This window comes from Etheostoma spectabile, chromosome 3 (assembly GCF_008692095.1).
Source record: "Etheostoma spectabile isolate EspeVRDwgs_2016 chromosome 3, UIUC_Espe_1.0, whole genome shotgun sequence".
In the NCBI taxonomy this organism is placed as follows: domain Eukaryota; kingdom Metazoa; phylum Chordata; class Actinopteri; order Perciformes; family Percidae; genus Etheostoma; species Etheostoma spectabile.
In genome coordinates, this window is record NC_045735.1 from 16,213,240 (window position 1) to 16,235,094 (window position 21,855).

The 21,855-nt window shown below is 42.2% G+C and overlaps 1 protein-coding gene across 1 annotated transcript in view; it reads left to right on the forward strand.

Moving 5' to 3' along the window:
- tenm4 (teneurin transmembrane protein 4) overlaps positions 1–21,855 on the forward strand; it is a 173,499-nt gene that overhangs the window by 137,847 nt on the left and 13,797 nt on the right. Inside the window, 5 exon segments of the mRNA XM_032504007.1 lie at positions 1,981–2,213; positions 3,460–3,614; positions 8,792–9,669; positions 14,069–14,241; positions 17,800–18,035. Coding sequence (XP_032359898.1) covers positions 1,981–2,213; positions 3,460–3,614; positions 8,792–9,669; positions 14,069–14,241; positions 17,800–18,035 — 1,675 coding nt within the window.

The following is a 21,855-nucleotide window of genomic DNA, read 5'->3' on the forward strand; positions in this document are numbered from 1 at the left end:
TACTAAGGATGTCCCCATCCACTCCAACCGTGCTGCCTCCGTTGCTGCGCCAGCATGCAGCAAAATCCAATTATCTTCTACAAACTGGATGTTGTCGGTGAATATAGATAGATGGAGTATATGGTCGTAGCTCAAGGTCAGGGAATAACGCCTCATAGTTTCAAACACTATGGGGGACCAACACCGTTCTACATGCAACTGGGTGCTGATAAGCTATCAGCTGATTGCACATGGCAGATAGAATGCAAAGTAGAATCCAGTTATTGAGGCTTGCTACTGACCTACTTGAAGACAGTAGTTGTTTTTCCACGCCAGCCGGTTGTACCTGCACATCAGTCAACGTGGTCAGGGGGCTGACTGTGACATGTGTGTGCCTGCTGGAGGTTTGCTGCAGTGTCCTGTCATCACTGATTCATTGAAGGTCAATTGTCATATAAAATTATGTACCAGAGTTGACAATTCGCGTTATAAAAATATAAGGTTTGGCGCTGTCATGCCAACCATAAGCCCTGAAAGAACCCTTGAGGTTAGAGTTGAAATTCGGTCTTAATCCACTTTGAGTGACACCCTGCTGACAGGTTTCTCTGTAATGCTTATCAGGTCTGGCAGAGCTGCGCTGTATCCTGCCCCGATAGCTCTGTTCATCTTTAAGGTGGCACTAAACACTACAGTACGTTGCTAAACTGCTTACTAAGTCCTTGTTTTGTCGGACCAACAGTCAGCAACAACAGGCAAAATGATGGCATTCATAAAGCTGGAACCAGCAAGTGTTTAGCATTGTTACTTGATAAAGGTTTAAATTAATTATTGGTATTATAGATTAGCAAAATTGTTGTTGATACATTTTCTGACAATCAATTAATCAGCTAATAAAACTAGTTGGAAGGGATCAATCAGCTGTTTTGTTATGTAGGTGGCATTGTTAAAGAAAGGCCCTCTCCCACCCTCCCCCCCCCCCTTTCCCAATTACAAAGTGAGCACAATAATTTGTCAAAACTGCCACTTTCAAAATACGATCCTTCTTGCATATACTCATAAGCATCCAGTAGTGTATAGTGCCATTGGGCTCAGTTGTTTTTAGTTACAATCTGTCAGTGTTTGATTTTCACCAGAAGATCATGTGTATATTATATATAGAAATAGTCCTCTCTGTCACTTCATTTGTACTCCCATGGGTTTGTCTACATAAATCTTTGTTTTTTGTGTTAGATGACACCTATTCTGACTACGAGTGTGCCAATAGATTGCACAGCAGGATTGGTTATATTTGGGTCTATTGTCTGTCTGTCAGGTTGGGAACCTCCTGTGGATATGAAGGATTACTTTGCTGACTCGGTTGGAAGTTCAATAGGATATTTCTTTCTGAGCTGTTATGTCTGCCTGACGCGTGCACAGTGTTGCTGCTGCTTCAGCTCTGCATTTGTCTTTCTCTAGAAGAAAGCACCAAGGGAAAAGCAAAACATACTTGTTTATACTTCTTTTAGCAATAATCAAAAACATATATTTAAAATTAGGATTTCTGTCAAAAGATCCCAAGTACCCCAAGTCCCACTAGACCCTGGTTTCTCTTTGACTTCTAAACTCTGCGCCCCCTCCAGCATTGCTACTGTTTCAATAAGTTGAGAACTAGACATCTTTATCTGTATCTATACATAATCATTAAGTTGGCACATGTCAACTGTGTATGCGCATACATTCAGACAAGTGGGTGACAAAAACAGGGATTTCTAACAAAGCCTGACTGTACTGTAGAGGAGTTCTAAGCTCCGGCATTATGTCAAGTCTAATCTCGTTTTATTTTGCCATTTTAAATCTCATTCTAGTTTTCTTTTTCCATGTCTGTGGGTCAAACTGTAATTGTGCCCAATTGACTCTCTAAATGGCTTTTGAATCCATTTTAATTGTATTAAACAATGTTTCTTATTGAAAGCGCTGTAGCCCTTCCAGCTTTATTGACTTGGGCTTGTTCCTCTCTTTCAGCAACAGCCCTGCTCATAAGTACTACCTGACCACCAGTCCAGTCAACGCTGCCGTGTACCTTTCGGACACCAGCAGCAGGAAGGTGTTCAAGGTGAAGTCGCTGAATGTTGTAAAAGATGTGGCCAAGAATCTGCAGTTGGTGGCGGGCACTGGAGACCAGTGTCTCCCATACGATGACACTCGCTGCGGGGATGGAGGCAAGGCCGTGGAGGCCACTCTCACTAACCCCAGAGGTATTGTATAGATATTATTATAATCAATGTGTGCACTTCTACATCAGTTTTGAGTTGCATTTTCTCTTTTTTATATCAAGTAGACTAGGTTGCTGTATAGTTGAAGACAGTAGTCCCAGAGGCTGGATCTATACTTTTTAGTTTACACGCATTAATCTATCTTATCTTACCTCCATCCAACAGAACCTCTCCAAAGTCTCCCCTGTGTTGTCTGACCACAGTCTGAAAGTTCACAGAGAAGGAAAACCCAGAAATGAGTAGGGCGAAATGTGACGCTACCAAGCCAAGGCCGAGTTGTGAAGCCGCGACGTGAAGTTAGATTTCTGGGGAGGGGCACGTCAGGCGACGCATAGGGTCCGTATCTACGTGTACCTACACACAGCGTTGATTTAAGGCAGAACCATAAATCTTGGGCTTAAGCCCCCTGTGTGCTTGTAGAGGGGAGCAACAATGGAACACATGATCAAGCTTTCCCTCTCATAAAAGGAGGATTCATCCATCAGATCAGGAGGCAACTGCTCGGCTCGAGAACTTAATACATAAAAAGTACCTACATGTATCTCACTAGCTTCAGTTATTTTTAAAACTCAATTTATTTTTTATTATGGCGTGCCTTGCGTTGTGTTTCCTGAGGTCTTTGTTGTCTCGGTGCTTCCATGTTTGGATGATGCAGTAGGCACTAGATCACATGCTTCTCATACTTGTTGTCCTCTATTGGGAGGACATTGTGAGTCATACTGTATGTACTGAAATAACACTTTAGTCCCACTAAAGAGTGTAGTATGTACTGTATAGTCCAGGCTTCCGTTGATATAGAGCATTTGTTGTAATAACTGTAGACAAGATGTTCATAGCTGCTTGAATATTGTTTGACAGACCCTGAGGTAATAGAAAAATACAGAGATGTGCATTAGAAAAGGGTCGGGATTCTCAGCTTCATTGTTGTTTGAGGCTGAGAGAGCATGAGAGAAAGAGCCAACATTGATGAAAATTATAGTTTTTTTTTTATTATAGTAACTGAATCAATGTATACAGTGCTCTGATGTGTCTATTGTTCTCCATTATTGATATAAAAAAAATCAATCCTCACATTAGCTTTCATTGCTGTGATTAGTCTAAAATTTGTATCGCAGTGAATAGCGTTGAATTGTAATTTAGTGGTGCACTGTCCTCACATAAAGTCACAGATAAACAAAATAACTGATGGATATTTTCTTCTTCTGTCCATTGGGGCTTTTATCTGCAGGCATTACGGTGGATAAGTACGGTGTAATCTTCTTTGTGGATGGGACCATGATTCGCAGGATTGATCAGAACGGTATCATCTCCACTCTTCTGGGTTTTAATGACCTGACCTCGGCCCGACCTCTCAGCTGCGATGCTGTCATGGACATCTCTCAGGTACCACCTCTCTGACCGGGGCAGCCTGCATGTGTCTGCCTGTCTCTAAACTAGGGCTGCACTGCACCATGTGAGCAAAATATGGGATATTCAATAACGTTGTTAAATAGCGTGATAAGGATATTACTTGTCATAAATTAACAGATATATATGTGTGTGTGTGTGTGTGTGTGTGTGTGTGTGTGTGTGTGTGTGTGTGTGTACTCAGTTCTACTGCTTCCACCATTCTGCTAAAATAAAACAAATTGCTGGTTGAATTTAAAGCAAAGGAAGGAAAGAGCTAAAGGAAATCCAACTTTCTTTTATTGAATAAATTGAGCATTGAATTGAAAATAAAAGGCACCACTAAAAAAAGAATGAAGGGCCGTATTCTAATGATAAAAAATCAAAGAGTTTCTTTAGCAGTATATTCCAGCCCTTAAGATATGTTTATTGCGCTAGTTATTTTGCAATGACAATAAAAAAAAATGAGTTGTATTATTGTGCACCCCTATTCTAAAGTTACACCAGCCTCCTCTACTGACCCTGGTCTACAGGATGCTAACATCCACGTGTGAGCTTTTGTTTCTGTAGCTGGAAGCTCCGGCCAGGCCTTGGCTTAGTTTTGATCCACATTTGTTTATCGATCATATGGCGTCAGCTTGTAGATACACAGGACTTGCAAAAGAAAGACAGAGGAAGGCACTTACAGTAGAACCGACAGGCATCTACAGCACTCTGTTGGGATTCCAGACAGACAGTTCATTATGCATCAAGGCAGCAAAAAACATTAATACAATATTTAAACATGTTGCTCCTAATTTTTACAAAGCCTGCGTCTCTGACTCGAGAGGAGGATGTGAAATGTCTTAAACCAAGGATTGTCTGTATTTGCTTACTGTAGATCAATTCCATTGGTCCAGAAGATTGTCAATTTAGGAAAGCAGCCCCAAACACAGCTGTACCACCTCGGTGAATGAAAATATAAATCATCCTTTAGTTAATAATAAGTCAATATAAAAATGAATATGAGCAGTTAATGGGACTCTGTCCGGGCTCGAAGAACACTAAGGACCTGGAATAAGCATAGCACCGGGGTAAAGAGCCATGCTAAAATCAGAGGTGCCACTGTAGTCCCGGGTCCTCCCATGTCTGTGTCAAATGGCCATACAGCCAAGGGCCGTTGACCTATAGCTGTAGGGAGATGATGAGGATGACCTGTAACCTCACTGGCTCTCCATTCACACACACATGTTCACTGATGCACTCAAACACATATATACACACACACACATATGCACCAGATCGCTACCACAGACAGAAAACATTCCCCAGGCAAGGCCACTGCACTGAGGTCACATCACTCTCTAGCTCAGTGACTTCCCTTTGGAAGTGATGAGTCTTTTTCCATACTCTAGCAGCCCGGGCATTGGCTGTTTTTTCCTGACATTATAATTTTCAACCCAAGTAATTTAGGCCTTGTTCTGCTGTTGTTGTAATTAGCCCAAAAAACCCACCAACACTCACTAACATCTGGCTTTTGTCTTAGACGGCTGAGGTTGTAATGAGCATTCATTCCCGGGACAAAGAACTCAGCAGTATTAGCACTGATTGAAACATGACACTCGGGTGGACATGCTAATTTTGGACCCTTTTCCGGCGTGATGCTGTGAGACGCGTCACCTCCTCACTTCCTTTGTGTCGGTCACAAATTCTGTCCTTCTCCTCCCAAGCAGCACTTGGATTTTGTTTCAAATTATTCGGCACAGACTTTAAAAGAAAGACTAAATAAGTATCAGATATTAAAAAAGGAAACCACTGTCACATTGTCACTAGGCTCCATGATGCTTCCTAGTGTTTACTGACCCTGACGCTGAACGTGACACACCAGAAGATACCAGAAAGGCAATGGGAGAGGGGGCTATTTAAAAAAAACAACTGAATAAACACACTCATTTTGGTTGAAAAAAGAGTACTTGTGTATTTAGGTGGAATTTCCAGATAATGAACTCATGCTATGTAAGTTGAGACAGTGGTACTCAAGTCTCATTCAGGTCAGTGTCCACCATAAGCTCATAACCTTTCTAGGCAAAGGAGTGCTTCAACTTTGTGCCTCCATAGATTCAGGGAATCTAGTGAGCTGCATGATATGAGAATGATTTGTTTCAAGAGCTCCTTATAGGAGATTGGTGGGCCTGCCACACTTTTGCATACTTCCCAGAGAGAGAGATGGGCTGAACTAAGCTTTAGCATTCATGTTTTAGGCACCTGCAATATCTTCGTTTGCCTCCAGCATGAGTTTGAAATCACCTTCAGGAAGACAGGAACTACAGAAATCTGGGATGGCACCCACGCTGTACTGTATGATCCTAATTTCTCCTCAATTGAGTGCTCATTAAATCCTCCTGTGTGATTCTTCAGGGTCTCCTGAATGTTCTTAACATATGTAGAATGAGTTGTGCTCCTCCTGAGTTTTTCCTTAAACATGTGTTTTGTGTGTTGTCGAAAGTACCTATAATTGTTTTTTTTGTACTATGTACTACGTCCATGCGAAGGGCATTCCTGGGCTTTAATGTTTAGATTGAATTTATGTCTAAGCCCTGCTCCATGTGCAGGTACTTGTTTTTCCTGCCCCACCATGTGTTATGTAGTATGACTGGCAAACAGGTCTTGAGGGGGCCTCGGATGCCAATGGAGAGAAGCTTTCTGTGTGTCTGTGAAATTATGTATTCAATGGAGGGCGCAAAGCCTCCAGCTGCCCATATCAAGCCCCGGAGGAACTCCATCCCCCCTTCATGACCCGTGCTGGCTGCTCCCTTACCCTTCTGCACACAAACACGAGCACCTATAGATGCTCACTATCGAAGCTCCACAGCAGCGAGGACGCAGGCTGACTGACTGCAGCTCCAACGATGACAAATCGCACCAGCTCTGCCAGAGACACTCAGACAGTAAAAAGCATCCATTAAAAATTCATCCAGGGCACATAGCTTCCTTCTTCAAAACACTCCCCAATCCCTCACTTAGGACCAGAGTTTCTCTAGAGAAGGCTCATCACAGTGGTCATTACTTTTTGCTGTAGCTCACCTGTTTGAGGCAAAAAATAATTTCAGATTTCTCTCTCTCTTCTGATGAGGTTATTCTTATCCTGCCATGCCATCTGTGCAGTGAGCGCACTGCAGCAAAATTCATTCTTAATTCCATGTGCAGCTCCATGAGATTTCTTTCTTTTAAAGTTGTATTATGATGCAAAAGGACAACAGTTTGCCTGCTTTCAAGAATCTTTTCATTGGTTTATACCGAGTCCTTTGGTCCTAGCTGTTTCAGAAAGCAGTTTCATTTAATGTTTCTCATGAAAATCGTCTCTGCCTCCCCCTGCTGAGTTCAAACTTAAATAGAGGGGAACCAAGTCTTAAAACAAGATTTCTTGAACATATTTCAAGGGTGTTAGCAGCTTCAGAAAGCTTTATAGAGACTGACTGTGACATTCAAGAGGGACCTCAAATAATGACATATGACTTCTTCAGACAGGCATCACGCTGGTTGGGGCAAAGAGTGCAGAGACTGCTAATGGAAAATGACTTTATAGTTCTAATACAAGTCCAAATACATTTAAGAATAGTTTTTTGTTGGTGCAAATCCGTGGCTTGCTTCCTTGGCTGATGAGTGCAGTTTTTATTCTTTTTTTGCTGTCTGTGTCAGACAGGCACTACTGACAGCTGCCCCACTGTATAAAGGGGAGGGTACGATCGGGTTACAGCATATGGGACAGCAGCTCGGGAAATATCCCTTCATCAGTCAGAGTGGCGTGAAAACCTCCTTACAGGCAGCTCCCCTGAGCCACTCCACACTCTGGCTCATGAAATATTTAACCAGTAGTGTTGACAAGAAATAGGTTTTAAGAAATTGAAAGTCTCCCCTTCTTTTCCCAAGTAAATGCATTTCCTGCTCCCTGAAAGATGACATGTATCCACCGCCGGTCCCCTGTTTGTTGTATGTGGCCTGAGATATGTCCTATTATATAAAGCTCCTCTGTTTTGTTTGGGGATGATGGTAGGTTTATGGGATGTGAGGTGTGTGCGATGCTCAAATCAGTTTTTCAATCAAAGGTGGTCAAGTGCTCTGTTTGTAAAGAGTGGCAGGGAATCAAAATCAAGACCAGTGTGAAGAGACAAGAAATCACCTCCATTGAATCCCCCTGTCAGTTTGGATTAAATATTTTGTCAGCATTGCCCTTTACATTATAATTAAAAATGTGTGTCGGTAGCAGGTAGATACAGGGCATTATATGGCTGGCAGACTTTTACCAGTTAGCAACCGGCTCCTCAATGCTCTAGTGCATGTCATATATTGTGTTTCAGGAACTCGGTGGTTTGTGTTGTGTAATGCAGAGTAGCATGTCAAAGGAGCTGAATATAATGTGTCAGTCTTGACTTTTTCCCACATGTATCAGTGTAAACCATTTCCCTAAGTTGGTTTGTGCTCCAAAGCTTCCATTGAAATATGGCACTTCATATTATGTTCCCCGGAGATCCCCTGGGATCATAAGTGAGCGGGAGGCCGGTAAATTGGATGCATCCAATCATTCCAATTTGTTAAAAGCCTGATATATTGTTAGCAGAACAATGTGTCATAATTTAGGAGGCCAGAGGCAGGCTAGTCTTTCATTTGGTAAGTGTGCTCAAGTTTCTTTCAAGGACTCGTGCAATCTCTTGTCATTATATTATTAATAACCCAAAGCAAGGAAAATAGTGTCTCTGTAGAGGTGAGGAATGCAGAAGTGCAGTTGTTTAGTGTCCACAGATCTCATGATGAGTTGCAGTGTGCTTTTTCCCGGTAATCTGATCACTGATCATTTGAACAATCTCCTCGTTTTGCCCTTCCTACCCGCTATTATTATCATCTTTGATCTTAAAAATCATGTTTTTGTGTTTCCCCTTTTAACAGTACGCCAGCCGCTATTTTCCTCCTTATCAGATAATAAATCGTTTAAAAAAAAATGTTTTTGCTTCCAGCGTGAGCTATGAGATAGCTCACCTTTTTCACAGCAGCCTATCTTTTTGTGTGAACAGTTTTCAAAGATTCTTCCCTTGAGGGACTGTTTGCCTCAGATAAAGTGAAAAATGTGGGGATCAATAAGAGTATGGTCTGTTTTTGTGACCCAAAGCTGATATTCTTGTGTGTTTTTTTCCTCTTAGGTGCGTCTTGAGTGGCCCACTGACCTGGCAGTGAGTCCAATGGACAACTCCCTGTACGTCCTGGACAACAATGTAGTACTTCAGATCTCAGAAAACCATCAAGTCCGTATTGTAGCAGGGCGGCCTATGCACTGCCAAGTGCCTGGGATTGACCATTTCCTCATGAGCAAAGTAGCCATCCATGCCACCCTGGAGTCCGCTAACGCCCTTGCTGTGTCCCACAATGGCGTTTTGTACATCGCTGAGTCAGATGAAAAAAAAATCAACAGAGTACGACAGGTGTCCACCAATGGAGAGATCTCCCTGGTCGCAGGGGCACCAAGTGGCTGTGACTGCAAGAACGATGCCAACTGTGATTGTTACTTTGGCGATGAAGGCTATGCCAAGGATGCTAAGCTGAATTCACCCTCTTCTCTGGCGGTGTGTCCAGATGGAGAACTTTATATCGCTGATCTGGGCAACATTCGTATTCGCTATGTGCGCAAAAACAAGCCCTTTCTGAATCCCCTCAGCATGTACGAGGTGTCCTCTCCCATTCACGATGAACTCTATCTGTTCGACTCCAACGGCAGCCACATTTTTACCCAAAGTCTGACCACAGGAGATTACCTCTACAATCTGACATACACAGGAGCCGGAGATCTGAGCGTCATCACCGATAGGAACAAAAATGTTGTGAACATCCGACGAGACACGACAGGTATGCCTTTGTGGCTGATGGTCCCCGATGGGCAGACGTTCTGGTTCACCATTGGCACCAACAATGCCCTTAAAACGGTCGCTGCCCAGGGTCAAGAACTGGCTGTAATGACCTACCATGGAAGCTCAGGACTCCTAGCAACTAAGACCAATGAAAATGGATGGACAACCTTCTTTGAGTAAGTAATATTAACATTTTGCTCATTTGGAAAAACCCTTTTATAATCCTTATACCCAGAGTCTGCATGCCAGTTGAGCTGATTATAGATTACTACTTTGACCCAGAAAGCAACTAAAAAGATCTTTTAAATCTCAAACATACTGTTTGTCATTTGTGGAATACTGTATATTAATAATGACGTTTGTTTTTCATTATTGTGTCATGCATTAAAAAAATAGGCCAAGACAACATTATTTACAACAAAGGACAAGATTCCAAAATGACATATTATATTAAACAGAAAAACCTTCTTTTCATTTTTTTGCTTTAGAGACTAACGTCGCCAATCTATGCACATTTAATTAAAACAACCACTCTATTAAAGCTTTAGTGCGTAACTGTTTTTATATTAATAAACGGCCGTTACGTTCAAGCCATATATTCTTCAACTTCAGTGGCAAGGGGAAGGATTCCTGTTCTCCGCTGAGTCCCTAACAACTCCGACTCCTCGAGAAGTTTACTATAACAAAAAGTTCAGGAATATCTGAACTGGAAGCTCTGTGTTTGTGGTGGCACTGAACGCTAAGATGCTTTAGTGAGTGAATGTTTAGAGTTGAAGAGCTCTTTGACATCTGACATCAGTATTTCGGCACATGAGCTACCTTCTTATGCGTTGATGTCGATGTCAATCGCACTACAAGACCGGTGGAAGTATGGATGTAATCCTATTTGCCGTTATCATACCAAATAGGATTACTGGATGATATGTTACTCATCTGCACCCTTGCAGACTGCAGACCATCGCCTGTTTGGAGTCATCGGGTACAGGAACAACATATTTCTGCTGGCAGGCACATTTTACCCGCAGGACTGCGACGAGGCCCGGCAATATAAGCATAATGGAATAGCCAGAGGTAGCAATTGATCGAGGCCCCCCACACGTTGTGAGGGAACAATTGAAACACTCCCACACGCTGTATTATTGAAGGCTTAGGATTTCATGTTCTTGGGACTTCTATGGAGCAATCTGTCCCTTAGCTTAATATACTGTGCCAAGGGATGCTCTGTTAACTGGATGTCATTCCAAAAAAGTGTGATTAAGCTGCTCAGACATCTGGTACACCTCGCTGCAGAAATATAACACTCTGACACATAATCAGACACTCTGTTTAATCTGGGCAGACATTTATCACCTGTGTTTGAGTTGGTGGTCACCTGAGTGGTTGCTTAGGCATTCTCTATGTATGGGGAATTGCCTAAGGCTTCAACTAATCCAGTGGGTGGTTGGAATTCTGTCCTTCTTTCTCTTTGACTTCCTGTAATGTAAATGGCTGCGCTGCTTTCTGTTAATGCTGTTAAGATTTGAAAACAATCCTCCCTATTATGTAAAGAAAAGAAATTATAGCACCAGTAGAACAAAGGGCTTTTTCAAGATGAAATACAGTACATACATTGGATGCCCATATTACCTATACTTGATAACATAGAAAATGATGACAGCATTTTCAGGATGTTTGAATTACACAATTTGTTTAAAAAGAGTAAATCTGGAAGAAATTGGGATACTGTGTCATGTACACGTCATTCTAGAGATGTTCTGTCATAGCATTTGTAATGAAAGAGCTACAGTATGTGAGAAAATAGTGTTCAGGCCTGTAGTACATCCAGCATATTGCAGGAAGCCAGTTTCCCATACACTGTCAAATGGAAATAATAAAGATGCATCACTACAACAAGAAAAAGAAATCAACAGTCAAACTGGTTGTGGTGCCTGCTAATTTCCTTTTATAAACGTGCATGTCAGCAGAGTCCAACACACTTTCCATCTAAAACATGCTTATATATTTAGAGATATATTACAGTTCAAACGCAGAAAAGGAATTAGTCAATGTTCTGTTTTTCTCTTTCAGATTAAACATTGACTTCATATTAAACTACAAGCAATACTGTTCTCCATGTTTTAATATAGACCCAAAATATGTTTGTTTTTCTTGAATAATTAGCATTTAAAGTCACTCCACCACCTGAGGGTCCACACCATACAGTAATGTGCTATCATCGCGGTGAAATGAAAAGAAACCTCCATTTATCTCTGCTCAACAAACATTTTACCCATATAAATGCATGTGCACTTGTGTTCTGTAGCCTATACATTCAAATGAATGTGGATAAATGCAGAAATGAAACACAAAGCACTCACCTGAGAACTAAAGACATCTGCTACACTGTCTTTCTGCTGTAACCCTTGGCAACCTCATTTGCTGTGACTTTTACTATATGTACGCAGATGCTCTGCTGACCCCCTAATGTTTCAAGTGATGTAATGAAGTACTATGCGTAAGGGTAACTGTAAATCTCTCACCTCTTGTAGCATTGTGAAGAATTGTTCTCCTGGCCTCTTAGCAGGAAAGCAATGCTTCTAGTCACTGGGTTCAAGCAAATGTTCTGACGTTGATTTAATAATAATTAGTAATTGATCAATAATTACAGCGAAATCATGTAAAACAACTGTTAATGAAGTTGAAGAAATCACATGGCTGTTGCCCTTATGTCATATTAATAGTCATCAGTCACTTGTGTTCTGAAATTCCCAGGAAGCGAGAGGAAGTGAAAAAGTGAGAATAGCTGTGCATAAGACTGAGGTTATCTATGCTGGAAGGGACGCTGATATGAAGTGTCTGGCCTATTGTTGGGCCCCAGCGTGAAAGGTCATGGAGTTGCATGTGACACAAAGGTGAAACAATCCGAATGGACTTGTGGGCATCCAGGGGGAAAGCAGTCCTCTCCCTTCTGCTGAGCTCCCTGCCCCCGCATGCCCCTCTTCTCTGGAGAAAGCAAGCTAATAGGCAGCTGAATTGAAGCAGGCCGGAGCCATTAGATAATCAGCGGTGAAGCCCGAGGAATGGCTCTAGCTCAAGGCCCTAATTGAGACGGAGAGAGTTTGGGTCAGCGATCAAGCTGGGGGCATGCTGCGTCACTCTAGAATGAGATTTCCGTCTTGTGGTCTTTTGTGCCTAGGTGAAGGCAAACAGGAATACACGCTTTGTCCAAAGAACTGAACAGCTGAATAGTGGTACACTGCACATACAGTAGCCTGAAACTTCTAGTGTTTCACTGCAAAGTCTTTGATTGTACGATGACGACAGGGAGAATACATCTTGCTGATAAAATATGAGCAGTATCAAAATAAATGAAATGCTTTAGATATGAATTACTCTGATTTAGTATTTCCTGAAGTGGAAGACCTGGGTTGAAATGCATCTATGAATTCCAGTCCCTAGTGCACTTGAGATCAGATAAAATTTATCTCCAGGAGATGATTCCTCTCCTGCTCTTCCTTTCCATATTGGATATTTGAGATGGCAGCTCTGAAGAAATATCCGTAAACCCGCACCCGCCATCTCATTTATTAGAGGCTTTATTATGGCAGGCAGCAACATTGAAGTGGGCTTTCCAATCTGTATTCAGTGCACAGATAAAAGTCTTTATTCTAAGTAATGCACCGTTCATTCACTCCCATTCTGGAACACTGGCAATCTGAGAGATTTCAAATTGTTCCATGCTTACGTGTTCTCTGAGTGAAATGAAACAATCTGGCCACTCGTGTACTTGCATGTGATGAACTGACTGATTTGTAGGCTAGTGAAATGCTGCATCTCTCCAAGGATTCGCACCTCAGTGCTCCTATTTCATAGGGTGTATAATTAGATTAGGTGATAGCAGTAATCCTTTAAGCTAATAAGCAGTTTTCCAAATCTGAAAAGGTTTGCGCTTCCTTGCTTGGCCATGACAGTTTTTCCTTGTCAGTAGTTAATTTTTGGTTTTAATGTGTGATTCCATCCTTTAAAAGTTACAAACTGAGTAGCGTTTACCGAATATTACATTCACATGTTGTAAAAGCTAGAGTCCAACTCGTTAGTGCTCCCCCTCTATTCGTGGATGGTGAAATGCTGTGGACAATGCACACTTTCTAGAAGTTGTGCTGGTGGTGCTTCAGTGATTAGATCTGATAGTTATGAGTTTTATTACCTCAGACTGCCAACATCGATGGCGTTGCTGCTGTGTTTACTGCCTGTGTCGACACATTTCCACAATTTGTGGCACCAAGAGGGCAATATCAGACTCTCAAAAACTCCAATTCCTACTTGTAATTACCACCAGAACAGTATATCCTAGATAGCATTCATAATCATGGTGAATCTGAGATGACGGAGCATTAGTCACTTTTATGTACCAGTTATGCATACCTGACCTGCATTTATGCTTATGATTGCCTCCTTATGATTGAACAAATCTCAGCAAGGCTCAGTGTTTTTTAGCACTGTTTACGATTCTGCTCTAGTTACTGTTTATACACCGTTGCAGATGACATGCCCCTCTTTGCTTTCTTTGCCTCACATCAATGTATTTCTTTGTAGGTATGACAGTTACGGGCGTCTGACTAACGTCACTTACCCCACGGGCCGTGTGAGCAGCTACCGCACAGACAGCGACAGCTCCGTCCGCATCCAGGCAGAGGGCTCCAGCAAAGAGGATATCACCATCACCACCAACCTGTCAGCCTCTGGCACCTTCTACACACTCATGCAGGGTACGTGTCTGACTTTCTTTTTAAAGGTATTTTGTGCCAATGGAAGCCAAAAGCTTTGCTTTAACCACTAAACATATTTGTTTCTGGTAGTGCTGTTCCATTATGGATAGAATCATAATCACGATTATTGTGGTCAATGTCGAAATCTGGATTATTTTACACCATTACCCGTTGATTGGTGCACAAACACAATTCCATTCACTTCTATTTTAATGCAGGTGGAGTCAGACGTTGCACATGCAGACATTTAAAAAAACAACTTAATACATAATTACAAGTTGTGTGTTTTGTGATTTGTGTGAGCTGACCTTTAAATGAAGATGTGATGTCTCACTACTTATCAATTACAGAGCTTGCTCACAGTAGTATTTGTTGCCCCTCTGTTGTTTTTAATAAAATACAAGACCCATTTACCATAAAAGAAATTCATGAAGCACAATGCTGGTGGCCCATACCCGATACCCCAGGTTTAGGACATCAAGGGAAAGAGTTGGAGGCAGAGGGCGGACTGATGTCGTGGCTTAGTCCACCAGATTTGTCTCACACATTTAGGCATTCCGATATCCCGTTTTGTACCTGACAAATTGCTTCATTGATTACCCGATAATAGCTTTGAACTTTCCCACCTTCATTTTTCAAAAGACAGCCCCACACACACCCTTTCCACCTCTAACATTTGATTCAGACGTGAGCGTGTCCTCCGTTCTCTGGCCCTCCTGACTCACTGCGACGCCGTGTCTGAAACAGAAGATGACAATCTCTGGTTTCTCCTCATTGCTCAACGGACTGGTCACCTCCACGCGGTGACCTTGTCTTAGACATCTGCTAGTGAGAAGAGCGGCGCCAGGACCTCTGCTGTTAATTAATTCCCAATTGTCTGCTTTGTAAGCTTGCAACTGGGTGATCACATAACACATGAATACACTGCCTTTGAGATTACTTTCTGGTCATCTGGTTAGGTTTCCGCCCTCTCTTGGTTAACACACGTCAGTGTTGTTAATCATGTTGTAGGGAATTAGAACTAATTGTAATATTTTATTGTATTAACTTAAAAGGCTCATTGTGTCTTGATTCTTTGAAAAAAAAAAAAAAACACCCTCATTTTTTATTGGGAACTGAAAATAGTGACCCTGATGGTCTGGTGTGCTGTTCCATTTTTTGGATGGATATGGTCTACTCACCGTTGGATACGGTTCAAGATTTAAGTTAACAATACTTTATTGTTGACAAATTCTTATCAAAAGTGCAACTTAATTGCATTTTATCTTAAATAAAAAAAATTAAAAAATGTACATTCTTTTTTAAATCCCACATCAAATAACTAAAAAAAGAAACAAAATCTCTTCAAATAAATGTAAATGGCCTGTTCTTATATAGATATGTTAGATATCTTATATATATATATATATATATATATATATATATATAATATATAATATATATATAATATGAATATATATATTAGCGCTTTTCAAGTCTCAACGACTACTCAAGCACTACTACGTAATACAGGAACCTTTAACACCATTCATAACTAGGTGCAGGCACTACGATACAGTTCTCACGACTAACTGGGTTCAGTGTCCTGCCCAAGGACATGGGGCTGCAGGGCCAGGAGTCAACCACCAACCTTCCATAATGCCTGAGGCCGTGTTAAAAATTGCGATTGCTATTCATTTTTTTTGTCACAACCAGTTGTAATCTTAACATTTATATCAATTTTTACCGATTGGCGATGCATCATTGCATCCCTAATTATTTGTTTTGCTTTATGCAGACTACAGCCTTTCTAAATGTCAGTGCACGGCTCAGCCCTCGCCTGCTACACCGAATGCATGCATTTGCGTGAGCTGCTTAATTCAGCAGTATTTCCAGCTTCCTCTGGTCTCATCGGCCTCCTTTAGGCCGGGTCGGCCCCGGAGGCCTCTGGCCAACCCCTGAACTGTCTGTATGATGGAGAGAGGTAAGGGCCAGTGCAAGGTCAGCCCTGCCTCCTCTGTCCATTTCTCTGGTCTCAGCAGCTCATCAACACATCTCGTGAAAAAAAAAAGCTACAAAACTCAATAAATAAAGATATTTATTACTGTATATTGTTTGCTGTATATACATATAAATAATACTGGTCAGTCGCTTCAACCCTGACAAGTCAGCATGACAGTGTGTTTTGATTTTAGGATTTTTTTTTTCTGTTAAATGAAGTCAACTCGTTAATGTGGTGTTTGACAAGCCATTCATTTCCCCCTGTTCGTAATGAGAATAATATTCATCCTGGTCCCTGTCAGTGAACTGACAGGAGGCAAGAAGGAGACTCTCTGATGGATGTACATGAGATGCTCAGTGGAAACATTAGTCACTGGACTGGAGCTGCAACACAGGCTGTCGTCACCTAGGGACAGTAACACACAGGCTCAGATTCACCCCGTGTGTGTGTGTGTGTGTGTGTGTGTGTGTGTGTGTGTGCGTGCGTGTGTGTGGTGTGTTGTGTGCGTACGTGTGTGTGTGTGTGTGTGTGTGTTTCACCCTGCCATTTCTATGGCCACAGGCAAGCTAAGAGCTTTGATAGTTTTCATTCCCCCATATCCTCGAGGCTGCTGCAACAGCTGTAAAACTTTACTTCACTGGCGCTATGAAACCTCTCACTATTGATCTTTGTTGTCACAGACCCAACATTATCGCAGGGGTTCCGTTAAATGCTGTGGCTAAAGGCTTTCATTTTTGCTTAGCAGCCATTTTAGGTCGTTAAGTCTGTGTCTCACTAAGATGAATATTAGATTTAGAGCGCTTTCACCCCCATAGTTTGGTAGGCTGCGATTTGGGGGGTGAAATTGCAACATTGTTGCATTTTTTTCATGTGGGTTTTGTTTGCGTTCACTTTGTCAAGGGCACCAAACATTGGACACATGTCACAAACGGTTTCTGGTCTGTTGGAAGGAATATTGGAGTGAAAACTCGCTGACACTTAAATTTGTAATTTCTCAAAGCAGCAGCCGCCGCTAAAGTTGGAGACAGACGCCGGGAGAGTGAAGTCTCTGTGACCAGAGCAGATGTGGTAACATCGCTCGCAAATATGTCGGATTATTTAAATGAAATGAGCTGGTTGGACTACGTAGAATCAAAAAATGTGCACTAGACGAAACACTGGACCTTCTTCCTGTATTTACTTTCTTGCTCCCTCCCGACACATCCGACCAATAAGAGGAGTGGACGTTCTTGTGTGATTTGTAATGACATTTTGGTAGGCTTGGATTTATCCAGGTGTGAAACAAAACCAAACCAAGGGGAAATCACTCCAAGTTTCCAAACTCATCAACAGATTTGGACCAAAGCAAACAACTATAGGTGTGAAAACGCCCTAAGTAGACCAGAGTTAGATGTTTGGTTTCAAATGAGCTTTTCAACAAATCGGACTACTTGACGAAACGTTTCAGGGTTCGGTTTCAACAGACCAAACTGCTCAGGTGTGAAAGTAACCCGAGTCCTCTGAGTCTTCCTCTTTCTGATTGTTTTTCTTCTCCTAATCCTAACCATAAGCGTTTTGCCCTATGTTCCCCCCCCCAGAACAAGTCCGGAACAGCTATTTCATTGGTCTGGATGGCTCGCTGCGGCTAGTGTTGGCCAATGGTATGGAGGTGTCCCTGCACACCGAGCCCCACTCGTTGGCCGGCACAGTCAACCCCACAGTCAGCAAGAGGAACGTAACGCTGGCCATCGACAATGGCCTGAACCTGGTGGAGTGGAGACAGAGGAAGGAGCAAGCCCGTGGCCAGGTCACTGTGTATGGCCGCAGATTAAGGGTAAGCCAAGAGTTACCCGTGCTCACACACTCTTAAAAACATCGGTTGGGAGTGAGAACAATTTCTGTCTTGCTCAAAATGGCGTGGAATTTCAGCTACCCTCTTAGCATGACTCCACTAACTGTGCAGTTTAGCCGTGACAGATAGCAGCCCTGTTCACTGTGACACTGTCAGAGGGCCACGTTCTGACAAACATTAGCACAGTGTCAAACAATTCAAGAGGCTGGACCACTTTGTTGGCACAGCGGGGGCCAAAATGCAGGATCATTTGGAAAAAGTATTTAACCTGGCTTTTTCTTTGTTTATCTTGCAATCTCTATTACAGAGCAGAAGATAATAATAATAATAATAATAATAATAATAATAGTGATGTAAACTTTATTAATCCCGCAAGGGGAAATTACAATGTTTTCACTCTATTGTTATCACACACAGGCCTGAACTACACACACATGCTCAGTACTTATACATGCACTAAAGGAGAGATGTCAGAGTGTGGGGGGGGGGGGGGGGGGGTGGCCCATGGAAAGGCGCCCCGAGCAGTTGGGGGTGCGGTGCCTTGCTCAAGAGCACCTTGGCAGTGTCCCAGGAGATGAACTGGCACTTCTCCAGCTACCAGTCCACCACCATACTTTAGTCCGTTTGGGGACTTGAACCAGCGACCCTCCGGTTTCCAACCTAACTCCCTACTGACTGAGCCCCCCCCCATATAATTAAATTCCCAATATAATTACATTTGTGGTCTGAATATGACCTAAGTAGACTATAATAATTAAGAGTTCTGGAGATAGGAGAAGTCTGTAAATGGTCTCAGCGAGCTAACGCTGACAGAATGACATTACATTTAGCTGACGCGTTTATCCAAAGCGATACAGATGCTATATGTCAGAGCAACTAGCCACTCCAAGTGGTCTGGAGCAACTAGGGGTTTAAGTGTCTTGCTCAGACCCAATTGTTGATGTATTGCAGTGGGAATCAAACCCAGGTCTTCCACACCAAAGGCATGTGTCATATCCACTGCATCATCACCACACCACCCCCCCCTCCCAGCATTACACACAGAATATAAACGGGTTCCTTGTCATAAGGACACAAACACTGGAAATGACTATTAACACAAGGAGCTCCTATAAAAAGAAATGCATCCTCCTTGATTGGCTTGTATTGTTTTTCTTACCTTTGTACGGCAGATACAGATGGTTAAGCTGCCTTCCACATTCTCTGGGAGGCGACACAGCTAATGGGGAGGTGCCACTTTGTCTGTCATTGGCTGCTCATTTAATGGCCCTGTTGTCCCCTTTGGTAGCGAAAGCTTCTAATGTATGTTACAGACAATGGCCCCGGGGGTGAGATAGGAAATGGGAGCAGCCTAATGGCAAGAACAGAGCTGGAATCATTGAGCGACCTTGAGTGGCATGTCAAGTGATATTACGTGGGTGGCTGGATGAGTGTGTGGCAGAGCGTGCGGGGGGGGGGGGGGGTCCTCAACACAGGGACGCATGAGAAAAGAACAAGGAAGGCGTTTGTGCTATAAATAGGGCCGGGTATCCTTAAACAAATTGCGAAATCAATACCGTGACTTTGATTCCGCTTCCTAAACGACTTTTTTGGATACCAATTTTATAAAATCCATTCTACAAATAACATACAAAATTAAACATTATGGTACAAATCTTCTACTACGTGAGCCCCATATCTGTGTAATTTAGAGTTTTTCCTGTGTCTCTACGACATGTAATGAAACACCCAATCACAAACATGAGTAGATCTTGGTAGAAGCATGCTGCATTCTTTTTCAACAAGTATTCATTGAGTTTTTGTACATTTGACAGACAAACACAGTATAACTAGGAGCATCTGTAGTACCATTAATATCATTAATCTGTCCATCCATAGGTGTATGTTATCACAAAAAACAAACAGCAGTTGTATAGTACAGATGGCACACACAAGATAAATTAAATAAATAATTAATACAAAATAATTGGAAAAAAAACACTCCCCTTCCATGCTGCATTCTTATTGGCTCACTGTCGCAGAGGTATTGAATTTTGGTATTGAATGACGAGGCGTTTTTTGATATTCGATACTAAGGAGGAAATGGAGGTCGGTGCCTAAAAAGTGTTGAGTTCAGGACCCAGCCCTGGCAAGGAAGGAGTCAAGATGACGGAGAAAAAGTTTCGGGTTGTTGCTGTCTGCGTCTCTGACTGTATTTGTTACACTGTTGAACTACACATGCACATCTTTATTGAATTGCACTTTTCATGTCTTGAGGCTAAAAGGGTCATCGATGGTCATCAGTTCGCCCCTTCCACAACGCCACGTGCCACTTGAGCTAGCCCCCCCCGGCCACCACAACGATGATTTATGATCCCGAGACAAAGTGGCTGTTTCTTCCCATAGAAACAAACCCTCCTCTCAGATTGAGTACTTGGTACATGTGCAGTAAAGGGAGAACCCTTGTGGCTGTCACTCTGCCACAACCAGAATCGTCAACCCCTTCAATGGGGGACGTGAAACTGAGACCGAGCTGATATCTCTGTATTAGCATTTTTAGCACCATCACAGTGTCTTATTGTCTAATGTAGGGTTGTTTGTTCAAAAAGAGATACGAGTTGGAAGATGAAAAAGGCCGATTTTTTTTCTTATATTTCAATGTGATAATAAACATAAGAGAAAAGTCATTGTGAAAAGTAATTGTTGAATTAAACACAAGAGCCGATGAAAGACATTTTCCCTTGTCACACAGATTGATATTGTCATTTGACACAAGTCCCTGATATTGATTGAGACATCAGATGTTGCTTCAAAGTTTAATATTTGAAGACCGTTTAAAATGTTACATTATAAGACTAATGTAATGTAGTAGTCTCTTCCGTTTCTACACATCATTCCTTTTAGAGGCAATGTCCAATTTAAAATGATTCCTCTTGAGTGGGTTTCTATTCTCATGGGATCTTGGGATCTCTCCTGCGAGAGATCTTTTCCACCCTGTCCAGTCTTTGGTGAAACTGATCCTGGCACAAGGAACTTTCTCTCTTTTGTAGACCTTATTTCCTGTTGGAAGCAATCTCAATACAATCTTTCTGGAGGGACTGCTGGCCTCTTCTGCCTATGAAAGAGTCGGAGACAGTGCGTCCAGTGTTTTGGGAAATGGTGGAGCAGGAGGGGGTTAGGGTTAGTCTTTGATAACCAGTCAGTTATCTGTAAGAACCTAGGTAGTTTTACAAATCGCAATGTTGTAATAATTTCACATTTGTCAGCGCAGTGTGACACTTGTTATGACATTAAGTTAAAGTAAAAGAGGAGATAACAAAGGTGGACCCCCCTTTGTTCTTATTCTTAACGCCGAGCCCCACCCCCTGTCACTCTTGGGGCTCAAATTGCATGTGCTGCTCCAGACCTTCATGTAATCATGCCCCTCATGAATCTGGGGCTTTAAGTGTAAAGTAATCCTCTCAATTAGGTACCAGTGACTTTAATTGCCTCTTGTGTAATTGTCCCTTCACAGATGAGAGACCTAAGCATGCGTTTCTCAATGGGAGATTGAAAAAGGAAGGCTTTTGCAGCGAGCCCCCTGCGGCCGGTTGTGTGACATGTGTCTGGAAAGTAGCCAGAAGCAGCTTTCTGAGGATTTTAACAAGCTACACAGTGGCACATCTGAAGAGAAACTGTGTAACTTAAGAAAAACACATCATGAATATTACTTTACACATCATAAATATTAATTACTAAGCCGTGGGGGGGGGGGGGGGTAGTTCTAATAAATGCCTGAGACTTCTATGACCACTAGGGCTAGACCCGAATATTTGACTATTTA